The sequence below is a fragment of the Pelodiscus sinensis genome, chromosome 7 (assembly GCF_049634645.1).
Source record: "Pelodiscus sinensis isolate JC-2024 chromosome 7, ASM4963464v1, whole genome shotgun sequence".
Lineage (NCBI taxonomy): Eukaryota > Metazoa > Chordata > Testudines > Trionychidae > Pelodiscus > Pelodiscus sinensis.
Window position 1 is genome coordinate 40,379,990 of NC_134717.1, and position 20,172 is coordinate 40,400,161.

At 41.5% G+C, this 20,172-nt stretch overlaps 1 protein-coding gene across 1 annotated transcript in view; it reads left to right on the forward strand.

Moving 5' to 3' along the window:
• The window catches only part of MYO3B (myosin IIIB), a 344,336-nt gene that overhangs the window by 87,797 nt on the left and 236,367 nt on the right, over positions 1-20,172 (forward strand). The window contains exon 8 of the mRNA XM_075933604.1: positions 8,988-9,143. Within this exon, the coding sequence (XP_075789719.1) occupies positions 8,988-9,143 (156 nt within the window). The remainder of the gene's footprint in view (positions 1-8,987; positions 9,144-20,172) is intronic.

Genomic DNA, 20,172 nt, shown 5'->3' on the forward strand with positions numbered 1-20,172 from the left:
ATACAGCTCAGGAGTTTAATAAAGTTGTGCTAAGTCTTCTCTAGATGTTCATCTTTTCAATGTAAATGTCTCTGTATTTCAAAGGTATGTCTTTCTGCTTAATTTTTGCCTGACTGCCAGATTTTGCCCAAGAATTTCAATCCCTATTCAATATTTGAATATTGTTTCCATGCCTAAAAATAAGTTATGTGAACATATGGAATTTGTGCAGTGCAGTTTCCATTGTGAGCTGGAACATACACAGCTGAATGGAAGGAGGGCAGTAACAACACATTAGGGACCAGGGTAGATGTTCAGCATTTAATCCCCGATCTGCAGTCAGATCCATACAAGCTTGGAGATCTACTCATAAAGATCCCTTTGTAGGATTGGAGATCAAGCAGAGATGTAGAGCCCAGCATATGAGTCACAAGCACCAGTATAAGCCCACTGGCTACATAAGGAACTACTTTACTCATGAAATCTTTACTATTTATTTTTCCACATTTGTCTTATCTGACTTTTCAGCTCTGTGGAATCTATTACTTCTCACCTGTAACCATATTCAGCATTTTATCTCAGTAAGACATGTGAGGAAATTAATGACCTTGGCATCTCATTGGGGTTCTGCTGTCATATGTTTTTTTAGGCTTGTCAAATTAAGGAACATACAGTCACCTCAGCAGCTTTTCCTGCTGCTCTAGCCCTGGTTGGTTTGGGGACTGGATATTAAATAGGCCTCTTCAGAAAAAACAGAGTAGTAACAGTGCCAGCTGTTAGCTTGGGAAGTAACAACAATGCTGAACACCAGTAGTGACACTGACAGCCTGTCATTTCCTCTTCTAATGAACACACAACTAAAGGTGCCAAGAAGAGTTCAGAGACAAGTTCGGAGGAAGGTGTAGCACATGTTCAGTACAGCATTTATAACAGCAATTGCCTTTGAGTGGCAGTGCACAGAAGGATAGCATGTGACTATATCCCAGAATATACAGTATTCTAGCTCAAAATAGAGGAGATGCTAGTAATGGATTATTTGCTGCTAGGTCTGCCAACAGGAGTTACGCTATCTTTTTCAATACTGTAATTATTCCACTATCGCCCTTCATGGTAGAAAAACAATTAAAGCCACGTGGCCATCTGATAGATGGAATTTACCACATCTTGGGAGTCAGGTAGGTAACCCATCCTGCATAATCCAAAGAGACCAGAATTCTGATGAATGCCAAGAATTCTCATCCAAGACTGCAAACAAAGTCACTTGAATTTGAGCTGCACATGCTAGGGTAGAAACTAATATATTGAAATCACCTTGTGGCTTCTAGCAGAGTTTGGGCCTATCGTGCAAGCTGAAGATCAACAATCTCCAAGACTCCTATGAAGTGCCACCTGTGAAAGATGTCCATTCCTCTCTTTGGTGGTGCAAGAGAGTGAAGAACAATTCAATGTCGTCTTACTAAAAAAGTCTCCTTTTCCTCCACAGCAAGGATCTGGCAGCTAGCCACAGTGATCCAGATTTTCATCACCCCTAGACAGATCAACTGTGTGTCATTAGTCTGTAGCACTATGAGTTTGTGATGTTTCACTGATAACTTAAGTGGCATCCTAGATGGCAACAGATTTGTTATAATACCCATGACTTTTGATATTTAGGGATTTATGCTTGTTCGTAGACAGCAGTAAACAGCTGAACAAACTTCTTTATTAGCTGCAATGTAGAGAGTGGGCTGCATAGAATACAGCAGCAAAACAAAAGGCCAGAGCAATGGATAACTTTCATTCCCCACAGGTTGCCTGTTGTTGTTATATTAATATTATTATTAATCTTGTGCCCAAAGTATGTTAGGCACTTAACATTTTAATAACTCTGAATAATTAAATATAAACAAGAAAAAGACAATCTTAATCCTCAGGCATCTATGACAGGTTATGGAGACAATAACAACACTAAAAACTAACAACTGACCCCTCATAAAAGTCATGTCATATTATTTTTGACCCTTTCTCCTAGCAACTTGCCTACAATTTATTCCATGTCAAATAATTTCTTTTCTTCTGAAACAGTCCCCTTTAATCTGCAGAAACTGAGTATTCTGTGAGGTAAATCCTGTTGACTTCAGTTGGTAAGGACATGATTCATGGGACAGTGACGTGTCTTTGATCCTACTGTTGCTGCTTTCACTGCCATTTTGGATTGCTTCCTCTCAGTGGAGGCTTTTGTTAGGTCAGCCTATGTGATGTGCTGGTGAAAGTTCTGGCCTCCCCATCCCTTAGGAGACAAGAAGAAAGGCAGACATTGGGGTCCTGGTGTCTCAGAAGGAATCTGGACCAATGTGGAAACTTTAAACACAAAAGTTGAAATCCCAGCTCTGTTAGCAAAACTTCCACTGATTTCAATAGACCTGGAATTTCATCCAAAAATATTATTTGAAAAACACTCCTTGAAGAGTGGAGTTGGTTTCAAAGATGGTTTGGTGCCTCTGAAATATGCCTGTCATTTCTGACATTTCTACCATGACTACCAGGACTCCATCTGTGGGTATGTCTACACTAGCCCCCTAGTTCGAACTAGGGAGGCTAATGAAGGCGACGGAAATTGCAAATGAAGTGTGGGATTTAAATATCCCGCGCTTCATTAGCATGTTCCTGGGCGGTCGCCATTATGGAAATTGACAAAAAGCCCAGAATAACTGCTCGTGTCTACACGCAGCAGTGAAACGGGAGTTCGAAGTAAAGCCCTTAATTCGAATTAGATGTTAAACCTCATTCCAGGAGGAATAACAGCTAATTTGAGTTTCACTGCCACGTGTAGATGTGGGCAGTTATTCCGGGTTAGTCAGTTTCCAAAACGGTGACGGCCCAGGAACATGCTAATGAAGTGCAGGGTATTTAAATCCCACGCTTCATTTGCAATTTCCGTCGCCCTCATTAGCCTCCCTAGTTCGAACAAGGGGGCTAGTGTAGACCTACCCTCAGAGAATTGGCTTCAGAACTGTACATGGTTTTCTAGTTATTCTCTCCCATATAGAGCTTCTAATTCCACAGAATAATGGAACTGTAGGGCTTTGCGGGACCTTAGATCATTTAGCCAACTCTCCTGCCCTGAAGCAGGATTAAGTATACCTCATCATCCCTGCCAGGTATTTGTCTAAGCCGTTCTTAAAAATCTTTGATGAGAGGGATTTCACAAAATCCTTAGTAAGTTAGGGTATGTCTACACTACAATGTACTAACATTCATAGGCACTACACTAGCCCTCCGCTAGTTCGAATTTAAATCGAACTAGCGGAGCGCTTAGTTCGAACTAGGAAAACCTCATTTTACGAGGATTAAGCCTAGTTCGAACTTACTAGTTCGAATTAAGGGCTGTGTAGCCCCTTAATTTGAACTAGTGGGAGGCTAGCCCTCCCCAGGTTTCCCTGGTGGCCACTCTGGCCAACACCAGGGAAACTCTATTGCCCCCCTCCCGGCCCCGGACCCCTTAAAGGGGCACGGGCTGGCTACGGTGCCCGTGCCAGGTGCAAGCCTGCCAGCACCAACCCAGCAGACCCTGCACCTGACACGGCACAGAGCCACCCACCCGATGTCCCCCAGCCCACCCCCTCTTCCCGGGACCAGGCTGGCGGCTCCCGGGAGCTTGCCCGGGACCGCAAGAGGCGGGCACCTTCCTGGGCTAGTGCAGACGTCGTGGACCTCGTCCACGATCTCCGCACTAGGCACAGGAAAGTGGCCGTCTAGGGCAGGAGAGCTGCCAGCCTGGCCACCCAGGAGCAGGTGTGCATGAAAATCAAGGGGGTCCACTGAGACCCCCGATCCTGAGCCCTGAGCTTACAATGGCCGTCCTGGGTCAGACCAAAGGTCCATCTAGCCCAGTAGCCTGTCTGCCAACAGCGGCCAACACTAGGGACCCTGGAGGGGATGGACCGAAGTCAGTGACCAAGCCATTTGTCTCGTGCCATCCATCTCCAGCCTTTCACAAACTTTGGGCAGGGACACCACTCCTACCCCCTGGCTAAGACTACTCCATGGACCCAACCTCCATGACTTGATCTCACTTCCCTTTAAACTCTGTTCTAGTTGTAGCCTTCACAGCCTCCTGCAGCAAGTTCTCTTACTAGTTTGAAGCCTGCTACCCATTCCTTTCCTTTGGTGTCCTCTAGTCCTTCTTTATGGGAACTCAGGAAGAACTTTTCTGAATGCACCCTCTCCACCCAACCCCTGCTTTTAGAGACCTCTATCCTGTCCCCGCTCCATCACCTCTTTTCTAAGCTGAACAGTCCCAGTCTCTGTAGCCTCTCTTCATCTGGGACCTGTTCCCAACCCCTGATCATGTTAGTTGCCCTCCCCTGTCCCAGCCTTTCTCTTCCCCTCTCCCACCTCCTTTTTCCAGTCTCCCCCAGTTTTGTTCAATAAAGACAGAGTCAATGTTGGAAGAAACGTTATCTTTATTTTGTACATCAGGAAGGGGGGCTAGGGAAGGGTAAGTGGAAGGAGGTGAGGGAGGAATGGGGTACGAGCCCCCGATGGGGAGGACTGGGCTGGCTCTGCGGGCTTCTGGGGGTGGAAGCTCTCCTGCAGCCCCCCAATTGCTCCCTCTCCTCAGATGGCAGCCTGCGGCAAGTGCAGCCGGTCTGATGGCCGAGTGCTGTGATGTGCCCAGTGTGGGCACTCCGGGCACTCCAAGCCAGGACTGCTTTGCAAGCGGGGCACCCCTGAGAACTGTCTGTCCGGGGTGGGGGTCGGGTCCCTTTAAGCACAGCCCTCGGCTAGCCTGAGACAGCATCTCCACGCTCTAAGTCCTCCTCTGATGCCCTGCCGGCACTGCTTCCGGCCATCCTTAAGCCCTGTTCAGGGTCCACTCAATGTGGACATGCTAGTTCGAATTAGCAAAATGCTAATTCAAACTAGTTTTTAGTTCTAGACGCGTTAGTTCGAATTAGCTTAGTTCGAATTAACTAATTCGAACTAAGTTAGTTCGAACTAACTCTGTAGTGTAGACATACCCTTATTCCAGTACTTAACTATCCTTATAAAGTTTTCCTAATATCTAACCCAAATCTCCATAGCTGCAGTTTAAGCGGATCACTACTTGTCCTGCCTTCAGTGGACATGGAGTACTGATGATCACCAGCAGTGTTCTCTGTAAGCTGAGTGGTTGGGTGACCACCCAGGAGAGATTGATGTGCCACCCAGCTGATGAACAGAGTGCCCATAGCTGCTCACAGCTGGCAGCATGTGTTTTTACTGCTGGTGCACATCTGCACATGCCTTAGTGCATACAACAAAATTTATTTTGCACAGGGATGGAAAACATTAGAGGAAATATTGATCACCAGCCTCTTTATATCTGTTCTTAAGATATTTGAAGGCTATCATCATGTTACCTGGAGTTGTCTTTTTTCAAGACTAAACATGTCCAGTTTTTTTACATTTTCTCTTCGGTCAGGTTGCCTAAACCTTTTTTCATTTTTGTTGCTTTTCTCTAGATTCTCTCCACATTTTCTTAAAGATTGGTGCCCAGAACTGGACACGGCATCTCAGCCAAGGTCTCACCAGTACCAAGTAGAGTGGGACAATTAATTCCTAAGTCATATGGTCCTGTAAATGCACTCCAGAATATTAGACTTTTCTGCGTCCTCATTACATTGTTGGCTCATATTCAGTTTCTGATCCACTAACACCAAGGTCCTTTTCTGCTATACTAGTGTCTAGTCAATTATACCCCATTTTGTAGTTGTTCATTTGATATTTTTTCTTCCAGAGCATAATGCTATACACTGATCTTTATTGAATTTCACCTTGTTGATTTCAGGCTAATTCTCCAATTTGTCAAAGTCATTTTAGATTGTGGTTCTGTCCTCCAAAGTGCTAGCAACTGCTCCCAGCTTTGCATTATCCCCACATTTTATATGCATACTCTCCACTCCAGTATACAAGTCATTAATGAAAATATTGAATAGTACTGAGGCCAGAACAGAATCCCACTAAATATGTCCTCCCAGTTTGACTATAAACCATTGATAATTACACTTTTGATATGGTCTTTCAACCACTTGTGCACTCACATTTTGGCAATTTCAACTAGACCACATTTCCGTAGCTTGCTTTGAGACTGTCATGTGAGACTGTCGAAAGCATTACTTAAATCAAATCATATTTAGTGCTTTCCCCTGTATTCACTAGGCCAGTAGCTCCACCAGAGAAGGAAATTAGGTTGGTATAGCATGATTTGCTCTTGACAAATCCATGTAGGCTTTTACTTGTCACTGTGTTATTCTCCAGGTGCTCACAAATTCATTGTTTAATAATTTGTTTGAGTATTTTTCCAGGTTCTGAATTTAGGCTGACTGGAAATTCCTTGGGTCTCCTTGGCTTCCCTTTTAAAGATAGACATTACATTTGCACTTTTCCAGTCCTCTGAGGCCGCCTCTGTTCTCTGAGTTCTTGGAATAATTGCTAATAGTTCTGAGATTGCTTCAGCTAGTTTATTTAATAATCTAGGATAAATTTTGTCAGGCCCTTCCAACTTCAATACATCTAACTTATCTAAATAGTTTATCTTGGTCTTTCTTTTTCCTGCCTTATGTTCTGTCCTCCTCCTTGTTGTTAATGATTGTGTTAAGCATCTGATCACAATATTGGCTCATTGTGCTTTTTAATTGTATTAAAAATTGGAGAACCCAAACACTGCCCCTAACTTATATTTAGTTACTATATTTTTTTGACATTTACCAGAATACCGTGACAAAAATCTCCTTATAGCATCAGTAATTTTATAATATACTCCATGCAATGCCATGGACAGTTGGAAGTTTCAGCCCTTATATTTTCCCTACATATAAGATCATCCAGAGGCACTAGGTCTAGTCGACAGAGTTTCACTGGACTTCCACTGGTATCATTCAGAACAGAATTTGTTCTAGTGATACAAAGTTTCTATGCTGTTAGTGCTTTTAACAGTACTGTTGCTGTCCCATTTCTTGTTCAAATTTCACTCTAATCCTTTTTATTATCATAAAAACTGGAATGTCTTTGAATTCTGTGTTGTAAAGGTGGTAAACATCAAATTAATTCAGTATAAACTTTTCAGTATCAATTCCCCATGGTAGATATTTGCCATAAAATAAATCACTAGTTCTAATAAATAGGGAATATGTGATTTTTGAATACTTGGTAGTTTTGTGTTTTTTCTCTGCTTTCATTTATTTAATTAGCTCTCTTTTTACAAACCCACCCACTCTCAGGTACACAAAAAAGAATGGTAGACATTTAAATGGAGATTGGCATGCCCAATATTTTATATGGGTGTGCATTCACTTTTAAAAATCACAGATAAACAACAAAAAAATCCCAAAACAAAACAAAAAGGACTCAGAACATGTAAAAGACAAATGATTGATTTCTTTTCATGGCAGGGCAAGAGTGGTATTTATAGCTGTGCAGTCAGAGGAATGGAGATAATGTAGGTTCTGTTGGTTTAGTTTTTCTATCAGAAGGCTCCAGTTCTAACAGATAGCAAAACTCCCCATACCACTTGTAAAATTGACAGAATATTTTAGTCTTTTCTGGACTAGATGTTGGTCAAGGAAAAGGGATGTGCAAATGATCCTGATGAACCACAATTATTAAAGTTATTTTGAAAGCTGTTGCAGGATTTTTTTGGGAACCAGGCTTTAATGGTCTAGAAAATATTCAAGGTGAGGTTGAGCTTTAATAATTTGCTAGTGCATTTTGTCATTTTGTAGTAAACTAAAATGCATAATGTTTGAAATATAATTTAAAGTCTGCAGATTGCAATTGGAAGAGTACTGAGTGCTGTGAAAGTTACCAAAGTTTCATTGTTCCTTTTTGGGTAAAATGGGAGGGAGACTCTGCTTCTCAAATTTTCCCTTGTAAAGGTATAATTGATGTAACTGCATCATGAAAGTCAGTAAATATGAAGTGTAAAAATATGTTCATTTTAAAGCATCTATTCAGACAATCTCATCTTGGACTAGAGTCCACTGAACTGATAGATATTTGCCAGGATTGCTAAATATATTGTAATGTAGTTTTTCTTTTGCTGTTTCTTAAATGATCATCATGTTAAAATCACAGTATAATTATTGAACTAAATACAATTAAACAAACTAATGCCAAAAGAAATTAAAGGACATTTTTGAAAGAAGTTTAATAATTTAAATACATTTTTCTCTTGAGAGCAGTAGTGGCACTGAATTATACTGTTTATCATGGTTTTCTAGATTTCAGATCTTTGACAGTATGCTATGATATTTATTAGTTAAACATTATTCCATGTTAATTTAATAAGCTCTGTCTGTTCATTACAAAATCACCTGACCCTGCCAGTGATCGAACTTGCCCATCCTGGTTAGCATTTAAGTCTGAGTCACTTGAATCTAGCCTGATCTATATTAAGGAGATTTTGTAATTTACCTATCAAGGTTCTTACACTAATACCATCGCAACAGTATGTGAGAGCCCAATGAAAACTTTTCTAATGTATTAAAAACTTGGCATCAAATTGTTCTGAGCAGTGTTCCTGTACTCATTTATTTCATTAGGCTAAATCCTGCAGTTCTCACTCAATCAGAATCCCCTTGGATGATATGCAGGAAATTAATGACTACAGGAATTGACTGTTTGTTCTTGGATGAAAACTGTTTTGAATGGATACAACAAATAAGACTAGAGTAATGCTGCAAACCTCTACTTTCTTCTGTTTACTCCTTTTTAAAAGATTGCCATGTGTTTACTAGCCCAAATTCTGTTCTGTTACACCAGCATATGTGTTAAGTAACTTCAATGAGTTTTATTTATACCACTGTAAATGAAAAGTGAATATGGTTCCCTTGTATAGCCAATAACACAAATAAATAGAAAAAGCAACATGGTCTCTGTGAGACTGCCAAACAATAAGCCAACAGTTTAGTGTTCAAATTAAATTAAATGATTTTGGATCAAACAACATACAGCGTATGTATAACGCTATTGCTCTGTTTCTGCAGGTGTCTTATCAAGGACTTTGAAAAGCGTCCTTCAGTCACCCACCTATTAGAACATCCATTTATTAGACAAGCCCATGGTAAGGATATGGCTCTGCAAAAACAGCTGGCTGATCTCATCCAAACACAGGAACAGCTAGGCTTTGTAGCGAAAACAAGGTACTGTGCATTGCATTATTTTGCAGTCTCCCTCTGACTATACTGAAGATACGATTTAAAATGTTTAATTTGCAGACATTTATTACCTCAGGTGATTATGTAAATGCATCAGCAGTTTTATTTGTATAAAGTGCTGCATGCCATATGAATGGAGAAACATGCTTCCCACTCGTGCCATTATCACTCATTTTGTTCAACTGTAACATTTGAATGCCACACTATCTTTCTCAGACATTTTACTTTGCCTTTATATTCAATTAATGGATGTATAACTAATACTGCTAATATAAGGATTTTTATTGAAGCTGTTTATAGAGAGAGGATAGACATTCTGATGGGTTTTGTCAGCAGACGTGAAAGTATAAACATAAGAAGTAAAGTGACTATCAGGAGAGATTAAGATTTTAACATTTTAAAGTTGTTCACAGCTTGGCTAGCTGTTACTAGTGAGGGCAGACCCTTAGTATGATTATTTTGCCTGTGGTTTAATAACTATTATTTTTTATGAAGACTAACACTTAATTGTAAAAAAATGTGATTAAAAAAAAAAAACCTAATGTTCATCATTAGTAGAGGGTACATTTTTCCAGCATTCTTGAGGCTGACTATAAGAAATGTCTCTTGGTTTCATTATTGTCCAGAGGGTGGCAGGATTTCACTGTTCTGAAAGCGAATTTAAATGCAAATGAACATACCTTCCTGTGATCAGCAATCATTTTGTAATATAAAATTTGTCTAGTACTAGATAAGCTCTGGCCTATTATTATAAACAAATACTTACTAATGTTGATGAAGAAAATTAAATGTCATGATTCATAACTCAAAAATGCATATACTTACATACTGTAAGAATCTGCTGATTAAAAATGAAAAGCCTAAATGTACATGTGCAAGTTAAAATACTGGACTAGCTGGAGGTTTCAAGGTGAATGTGCCTTCCCTGTTTTTCTGAGTGATGGAATATTAATCCTTTGTCTAGCCCAAGAAGGAGCTAAATGTAACCAGAACACTTTTCCTTTTATTTCACTCTGGACCAAACTGCCTATGGGTAATATACGCATATGGTGGGGAGAAGTCACGGGGCATCTTCCTCTCCCCGGTTATGCACCATGCAAAAGATTCTAGTCTCACCAGTGTCCTTCTGATGCTTGGAGGAGCTCAAAGATGGGTTCCTCCTCGCACCCCATGAGCATCAGTCTGTAAAGAAGAGGTGAGGAAGAGTCAGGGCCATGGCCACATCCCTTTCTCCATGCCAATGTGTGGAGCTAACTGGGATGCAGGCTGCAAACATCCAAAAGTATGATGCGGCATGTGTATTCCCCTGTATGCCTGGGAGCTGGAGGCAGGATTGTGTCTCTCAGAGCACCCAGGGTGAGCCTCTGTTTGTCCAGTATAATCTAACTCTGCTTGTCCTGCTACTTTCATAGGTACTCTGCTCCAGGTTAAATCAGATTTGCTCCATTATGATTAGTTAAGTAGCCTCCTAGCCTATAAGAAGACATGGTTCTGGCTTCCAAGAGTTTACACTCAGATCCATTCCAAATACACGGCATATAGAATGTATTGCCATCTTTAGACTGACCTTTACCAACATCAAAAATAATTTGGCTTGCCAGCAGGGAGCCCGGGCCATGGGTCCAGACTCACAGATGTAAGTGTGCACTGCCCACGCACTACTCCCCTTAAGTGGGGGGAGCCTGGGTTCTATTTGATGACAAGTGCAGCTCAGCTGCAGGGCAAGTAGCAATCGGCTGCTGATCAAGACAAGTAGCAGATTATGATCAACAGGAGCACTGTGAAGGAACCTTATCTGTTTCGGGGCCCAAGTCTTTCCTTGTGCACTTACTGCAGCATGCCACCACCATGCAGGGCAGACCATAGAAGCACAATCTAGGCCTTAGATACAGGAATAGCAAGTGGAATTTTTCAGGAATTTTGACTCCACAGACTACTTAGTATGTAATCAACTTAATTTGTAACAAGGGTGGATATTGGGGAAAACTTTTTGACTACAAAGATGGCAAAGCACTGAAATAGACTTCCCTGAGAGGCTGTGGAATCCCCATCATTGGAGATTTTTAATAGTAGGTTAGACAAACATCTGTCAAGGATGGTGTAACTACATATAGCTGGTCCTGCTTCAGCTGGGGAATGAGCAGATTGACTAAATGACTTCTCGAGGTCCTTTCCACTCTAACATTACTATGATTCTGTGTTTATCAGTTTCTTTGAAAAAACTACTTCAACACAGCATAGAAATAGCGTTTCTCTCTCCATAACAGTCACATTTCCTCAATACTGCTACCCAATATCATTTTTCAGAAACCTTGAATCCACAAGCTACTTAGTATGTAATCAGCTTGTAATCAGGGAGATTTAGGGTAGATATCAGGAAAAGCTTTCTAACTATAAGGGTGATGAAGCACTGGAATTGCCTTCCCTGGGAGGTTGTGGAATCCCCATCATCCCCCACACAAACTACATTAAAACATAATTAAGGTTGCAAAGTCAAATTTTATCTTTTAAAGTCAAAGCCTGAGCACATGGTAAAGTGTGGGTGAAGTTTCATGGGGGATGGCAAAAGGCACATTCATGGGTGCCAGCCCCACCCTTTGTGGGTGCCCCAGAATCCGCCGCCTCCCCTGCCCCTTTACAGCTGCCAGTCACCACTCAGGATGGCTAGTGCTCACAGTCCTCTCCCCCAGCATGCTAGGATGGGAAGAGTGCAGGAGCAGAGCTTTGGGCTCCTCCCCACTCTCCAAACCCCAGAGCACTGGGAAAGAGATTGCACCCCTGCATCCCTATTCCAGTGCCTATGGAATAATGTGGCAGCAGCGCTTCATTCTTCCCCACCCTCACCCCCGAATACCCTGGAGCATCATGAGTGAGAGCACAGTGCAGTGGCGCTGCAGACTCCCCAGTCACAGGAAAGCAGGTGGCATGCTGCTTGACCCCATCGCCTGGAGCCCAGCTGAAATGTCCCAGTTTTATTATGGAGCCTTGGGACACAATGACTGGTGCTCTTGGGCACCACCAAAATACAAATAAATAATAATAACAATAATAAATTACTCTTTGTAATACCCCTGTGATGGAAAAAGACACATGCATGTGTGCCCATATAGATACACACACATTTATTAGGAAGTGACAACCATGTGATTAATCATGGAACCTTGTTATAAATTGCACTGATCGTGCACCTTTGATTGCCGTACCTGCAGTCCACCCTATAATCCATCAGCCTGGGTGTTTTTCTAACATTCCAAACCCTTCACAAAGCCATCATTTCATTAAACAACCTGACAGGGACTGGTTTCTTTATATTCCCCATCTTGAGATGTGCCATTTCCACCGACAGCTACACTGAGCTGAGATTGAGGATGGGCAATATACAGCCCTAGAGCAGTAACAAATTTAATTTTGCATGGCAGTGGCACTTAGAGATCCTAATCAGGCAAGTCTTGCTAGGTACTGTATGGACATAAAACAAAAACAAAGCCTCTCCCCAAAAGAGCTTTCAGTCTAATTAAGGTTTAATAGCTCGCATCTGGCCATCTAAAAATTGCCACTGTATATTTTGGGAGATTCATAACTTCTCAATGGGCATTTACTTGCATCTCTAGAAGGCATTAAGATATTGGAAGTGTGTAAATAATCATAATATTATTATACATAGAAAAACTAATTAAGTTAATTTTTAGAGGTACCAGACATTTGTTATTTGTAATTTTCTTCTTCCTCAGAAGTCTATGCAGTTGAAACTAACAGATCAGGGTTTGCAACAGAGGGTTCTGAAAAAGAGCATCAATGAAAAGTTTTTAAACTCTCTAAAATATTTAAAAATAGTTTTCAGTAACATATATGAATGCATGATGATGTCATCTTATATACAAATTTTATTAGCATTCATTTGTGCTGATCTGGAAGAGTCACTTATACAATACCTTCACCTTTTGTAAATAAATCGGAGCTCCCTAGGGCATGCTGATAAAATCTTTTTGCCACATCAAGCCGTGTGTGCTTTGTCTAACTCTTTAATGTATACATATATGTGTAGTGTGTAATAAAATGTTTGTCTTTATATCAAAATCATGTACTTAACATCTGCTTTGGCATGGAAATGTGGACCTTTTTAACACTACAAAACAATCTAGGGGAAAGAGAATTTTCCTATTAAAACTTCAGGGAAATTATGAGGAGGCAGACTGCAATTATCTAGAACTGGGAATTTGCCAAACCTCTCCTGTGAAAAGAGCCATGGGCTCATTAGTGATTACAACTGATCAGGAGGATCCACTTTTATGTCTCATTTGAAAGACTTCAGTGTCATTGTGTTGCTCACTATTATGCATTGGTTCATTATTGACTCAGCATCTCTCTGTTGGTTGTTAGAAATCCTAGGAGAACTGACCTAGAAATGTTGCAGAGTTGTAGAAACTGTAACTCATTATTATTCCACAATTTACAGTGAAGCAAGAATTAAGGGAAAGAGTGGTGCAAACTGAAACCAGGAAAACCCAGAATGATGCTTAATTTAAAGACCTCACTGCTTTGAGGAGCTAGTAAACACCATCACTTCACCTTCAGTTGAAGACATATGCCCTCTGTTGCAAGTCATCATGGACATATCACTGACCCTGGAAAATAAAATAACACTAGTGTGATGGAGTGTGTGTGGATCCCACACATGTCACAAAAGGGTTAATATGGTCAGTTAGCCAGCCTGAGTTCACCAGGCCTAATTAGAGACAAAGTCCAGTTTGGGGAGAGCTTGGTTTGGGTTTTTCCTCCCCATAATGAACTGGGTGAGTCCAGTTGGAGAGAGGAGTCCCAGAGGTGAAGAGATCAGAAATGCCCTGTCTTTGGGGAACAACCTGAAATAAGACAGAGAAGAGGGAAGCAGACCAGAGCAAACAGGTTAAACCAGGGATGAGCAAGAAGCCTGTCTGGAGATAGGGGCTCTGAAGAGCTGTAGCTTACCGGAACTCTTGAGAAAATGGGGAGTGTTGTCAGCCTCTAAACAGTGAGGTTCATGAAAACACAGACAGGCACCTGAGATAAGACAGAGTATGTCAGGTGTGCTTGTGAGGAAGAGGTGGCTAAGTCAGCATCAATGGCATGAAGGTTTTGTTTTGTTTACTTTTCTGTTGGCCTTTGGGAACAGACTCTCTGACCCTGGAAGAGGCAGGAATCTGCAGCCTGGGCTGTATGGCAGGCCAAGACACTCCTATAGTCAGAGTAGGCCAAAGGACAGTGGGTAGGAATGGGAGGGGGAACTGAGTTCCACTTGGCCATAAAGAGGAATATCGGAATGGCAGCTTGCCATGGTCCCACTCATCCCTGATGTAACCTGTCTGCTCTGGTCTGTTTGCTCCTTCTCAGCCTTCTTTCAAGTTCCTTCCCAGAGAGTGGGCATTTCTAACCTCCTCTCCTTTTAGACTCCATTCTCATTACCATTAACTACTCTCTCCGTCTCCAGCTAATAAGACTCAATCTCTATATTTTGGACAAATTCTTAGCCCCGGTAGTTCATGTATTTGGCCCATCTGGGCATGACAATGTTATCTAGACCTAAGCAAGAAATTAATGAAGAAGCTGCAACAATACTTTCAAGTGGTATAAATCAAAGACTATCTATTAGGCCCTTACAACCCCTCCTGCACTGGAACCCTGTGTGCTGGCATTTCAAATGTATATCATGCCATAACACCCCCAATGGAACACGTGCATGTTACCTCTACAATCCCTCTTCTAAGGGGCATCTAGCACTTTGGTGAGTGAGGTTAGAAAAATTCAAGGAAGCAGAAATCGTGGTACTGTATCCCTTTCCTCCATCATGGTTCCAGCAGCCTTTATCTTGTTTCCTGTGAAATTATTTTGCTCTCCTCAAAGCTGTTAAGTCTCCATGGAATATGTCAATTTTCTTGTTTAAAAATAAAAAATAATGGCAGGGTGTGTCTGCACAGTTGAAGCTGTGCACAGACTAGCTGCCTGAACTAGCATGAATCCAGCTAGTTTGGGTAACAGCAGTAGAAACAGCACAGTGTGGATTTCCAAGCAGGATAACAAGCTAAGTTCACACTCCAGATCCATGCCAGGTTTGTATTACCTGTGCTGGAACCCATGCTGTGCTGTCTTTCCTGCTATTCGTTTCCTGTACTAACTAGAGTCAAGCTAGTTTGGCTATAGATGAGCCCGTGAACAGCTTTTGTTTTGTAGCCATACCTTTAGAATCATGGTTGTGACAGGCAGCAAAAGACCTTTCTGCTTCTCTTGGGTAAAATCATCTTCCCCTTTTGTCATTGTTAGTAAATGAGCTGTGAAAAGAATTCACAGTCTCAGATGAGCATCCATATGGCCCCAGTGTGATTTCACTCACCAGTTTTACACTGTTTCAGATGGGTAGCTGTGTTAGCCTGTAACTGAATAAACTTAATAAAACTGTTTCATCTGACGAAGTTGGTTGGGCCCAGGAAAGCTCATGATACCATCTACATTTTTGTTAGTCTCTAAGGTGCTACAAGACTTTGTGTTGTTTTTTTAAGTGTATTCAGTTTTACACTGGTCTAGCTTAATTATCTTCAGAATTACTCTTGATTTACATGGGTGAAAAGGGAATCAGATTCAGGCTGCAGAATCTTCTCCATTACATTTTTATTTAAAAGAAAAAAATGCAGAAAGATTATTGGGAAAAAATGCAAAAGCTGAATTGTAGAATTCTGAGCCACATTATCTCAAATGTCCTCAGTTTGATTCATTACTTTGAATCTATTGATATAGAGAGCTAAACCAGTAGCTGCAGCGAAATAGTGGGTAGTGCAGCTAAAGGAGGGGAAAAATGGCTCTAACTCACCTTTTTAACTTTCCTTGTCTAAAGGTGGATGAATGTCATGCAAGCCCTATGGCTTAATGTAGGGCTGCTTCTGGGCAGATCAAAACTTCCCAGCTGCTCACAACACAATCACTGGAGTGCAGTTGCATTTCAGTCACACATGCTGTGGTAAGTAGTGATTATCTCCATGCCGGTAAGAGATTCACCCAACACTAAGCACATCACCATGGATATTGCAGGTTTCCAACTACTTTGTACCACTTTGGGCCAAGGATCTGATCTAGTTTCTCTATATGAAATCCTGCAAATTTTGTCATTAACTAAATGGAGTCAAGTTTCACTCTCAGACCTTTCTTTAGTAATCTGATGTTGTACATGACCTATCTCTTCTAGTCTTGCTTGATAAACCTTTAGCCCAAAATCAGGTATCTTCACTACATAGAGAGGAGTTCTAGCTGTTAATTTTATTTCCCTGCAGCAAATAAGATCTCTGGGGCAGGGACCTGTTGTTTATAATGTACAGCACCCAGCACAACGGGGCTGTTTGATCTCTAGGTGCTACTGAAACATGCATGTTAAATAATAACATCCACTCACTTTCATTATCACATTTATGTAACAATATTTACATAATGTATTCATTTTAAAATTTTGTATCTTGTGCATAAGGAATTATCCAGAAACCAGAGTCATTAAACCAGAATCCTGGGTTTCAGTCACCAATATTCCAACAAGTATATATTTTCCAGGGATTTCTCTCTCCTGGAGCCAAAATATAGCCTCAGTTTTTAAAAAATGGAAACTAATTTGCAACTCATGTTGGGAGTCAGAATAATCTTGTAGCCATCAAGATATAGACGCCCCAAGGAAGGGAGCATTTTTCAGAAAAATATAGAGGACAGTATCAACCTTTAGTTACTGAACTCAGCCTTACATAACAAATAAGAGATGTGAGGGAAGGGAATGAGCATATTTCTACAGAAAGTGATTTGTGCGGAATGAAGGAATGAAATAGAGTTTGTTTTCATAGACTCAGGCCCCACATGGTAAAGAACTGAGGAAAACTGGATGGGAATTAGACTAAAATACAGGAAAAGGTATAGAATCATAGAAGATTACAATTGGAAAAGAATTCAGGAGGTCACTTAGTTCAACCTACCGCTCAAAGCAGGCCAATGCCAACTAAATCATCCCATCCAGGCCTTTTTTATTTGACCTGAAAAACCTCTAAGGATGGAGAGATTCTGCCACTTCCTCTAGCCAACCCATTCTAATGCATCACCATCCTCGTAATGAAACAGTTTTTCCTAATATACATCCTAGATCTCCCCCACTGTAACTTGAGAACATTGCTCCATATTCTGTCATCTGCCAGCATTGTGAACCACCTAGCTCCATCCTCTTTGGAAATTCCCTTCAGGCTGCTGTCAAACCCCGTCTCATTCTTCTGTTATAAAGACTAAATAAGCCCAGGTCCCTCAGTCTCTCCTAATAAATCATGAGCTCCAACCCCTAATAAGTTTTGTTACCTTCTTCTGGACTCTCCCCAATTTGCCCACATCCTTTCAGTAGTGGGAGGCCCAAAACTGGATGCAGTACTTCAGATGTGACCTCACTCTGCTGAATAAAAGGGAATAGTCATTTCCCTCAAACCACTGGAAAAACTCCTACTAATGCAATCCAAAAAGCTGTTTGCCTTTTTGGCAACAAGTACACACTGTTGACTCATATCCATCATCTTGTCTATCGTAATCTTCAGGTCCTTTTCTGCAGAACTGTCACGTAAGCAGTCAGTCCACAGCCCATAGCAGTGCAGGGGATTCTTCCATCCTAAGTGCAGAACTCTGCACTTGTCCTTGTTGAATCTCAGATTTCTTTTGGCCCAATCCTCCAGTTTGTCTAGGTCACTCTGGACCCTGTCCCTGCCCTCCAACAAATCTACCTCTCCCCTCATCTTAGTGTCATCTGAGAACGTGCTGAGGGTGCAATCCATCCCCTCATCCAGAATATTAAGGAAGATGTTGAACAAAACTGACCCCTGGGGCATTCCACTTGATATCAGCTGCCAGCTAGACATCAAGGCATTGATCACAACTCACTGAGCCCAATGATCTTGCCGTCCTTGTATCCACCTTATTGCCCATTTGTCCAATCCATACTTCTTCAACTTGCTGGTGAAAATGTATCCTATCAAAATCTTTGCTAAAGTCAAGGTTTACAACATCTACCATTTTCCCCAGAGCCAGTTATCTCATCATAGAAGGCAATTAGGTTGGTCACACATGGCTTGTCTTTGGTGAAACCATGTTGACTGTTTCTGATTACCTTCCTCTCCTCCAAATGTTTCAAAATGGTTTCCTTAAGAACTTGCTCCATGATTTTTCCAGGGACTGAGGTGAAGAAGCTGACTGGTCTGTGGTTCCTCGGATTCTCCTTCCCTTTTTTTAAAGATAGGCAGTACATTTGCCTTTTTCCAGTTGTCTGTGGCCTCCCCTGATTGCCACAAATTTTCAAAGATAATTTCCAGTGGTGCTTCAATCACATCAGCTAATTCTCGCAGCACCCTCAGATGCATGAGATCAATCCCCATGGACTTATGCATGTCCAGCTTTTCTAACTAGTCTTTAAACTGTTCTTTCACCACTGAAGACTGCTCAGCTCTTCCTCATACAGTGCTGCTCAGAGCAGCAGTCTGGAAGCTGATCCTGTCTGGGAAGACCACATCACCTGTTACTACGTTACCTTCTCCATTCAGTTGGGTCCAACACCTTCCCTGACCACCACCTTGTTTCTAGCATACCTGTAGAAACTTAAAAAACAACAAATAGTTCTGCACCTTAGAGACTAACAAAAATGTAGATGGTATCATGAGCTTTCATAGGCACAATCTACTTCTTCAGATGAATGGAGTAAAGGGTCCAGGATAGAAAATAAATAGCAGAGAAAGAGAGGGGATGGGGAGGGAAAGAGATGCGGAAAAAATAGGAAAAAAATATGATCAATTAGACTTTCCATGCTAAATGAGGCTAATAGAGTGGACGGTAAGTACCCGGTGCTTAGATTGTTTTTCTTATGTCATTAGGAAGTGGAATGTAGCAGCCCAGCCTGGTCAGGTCTTTGTTCAAACCTTGATTATAGGTGTCAAACTTGTACATGAAAACAAGTTCTGCAGCTTCTCTCTCCAGCTGGTTTTTGAAATTGCTTTGTAGATCCATTAGTGAGTGCCCAGACAAGTTAAAATGTTCCCCCAACAGGTTTCTGTGTGTTACCATTTCAAATAACTGATTTGTGTCCATTAATCCTTTGTCATAGAGATTTTCCAGTTTGGCCAATATAAATGGCAGAAGGGCTTTGCTGGCACTTGATGGCATAGATCACACCGGTGGATGTGCAATTAAATGAGCCTCTGATGTGGTGGCTTATGTGGTTCAGTCCTGTGATGATGTTGCTTGTATAGATGTGTAGGCAGAGTTGGCACCGGAGTTGATTGCAAGGGTGAGCTCCTGGGTGAGTTTGATGTAAATGTGCTGCATGGTTACTAGAAAGAATTTGTTTGAGGTTAGGGGGTTGTCTGTAGTCGAGGACTGGCCTGTCCCCCCCAAGGCCTGTGAGAGTCAAGGGTAATTTTCCAGGACAGGTTGTAGATTGTTAATAATGCATTGGAGGGGTTTAAGTTGGGGGTTATAGGTGATTCCCAATGGTGTTCTGTTGTTTTCTTTGTTGGGTCCATTTTGAAGAAGCTCATGCCTGGGTAGTCATCTGGCTCTGTCAATCTGTTTTTTTCACTTTCCTGGTGGGTATTTATGTTTTAAGAATGCCTGATACAGATCCTGTAGGTGTTTGTCTCTGACTGTGGGATTGGAGCAAATCCAGTTGTATTTAGGGCCTGGCTGTAAACAATTGATTGGGAAATGTGTCTGGGATGTAAGCTAGAGGCATGTAGGTAGGTGTAACTGTCAGTAGGTTTACAGTATAAGATAGTGGAAATGTGGCCGTCGTGTAATTGTACTATAGTGTCAAGCAAGTGGATCTCTTGTGTGGATTGGTCCAGGCTGTGATTGATGGTGGGGTGAAAGTTGTTGAAATCCCTGTAGAAACTTTCTTGATATCCTTCTTGTCCCTTGCTAACTGCAATTCCAATTGTGCTTTGGCCTTCCTGATTTCACCCCGCATTCTCAAGCAATATTTTTATGT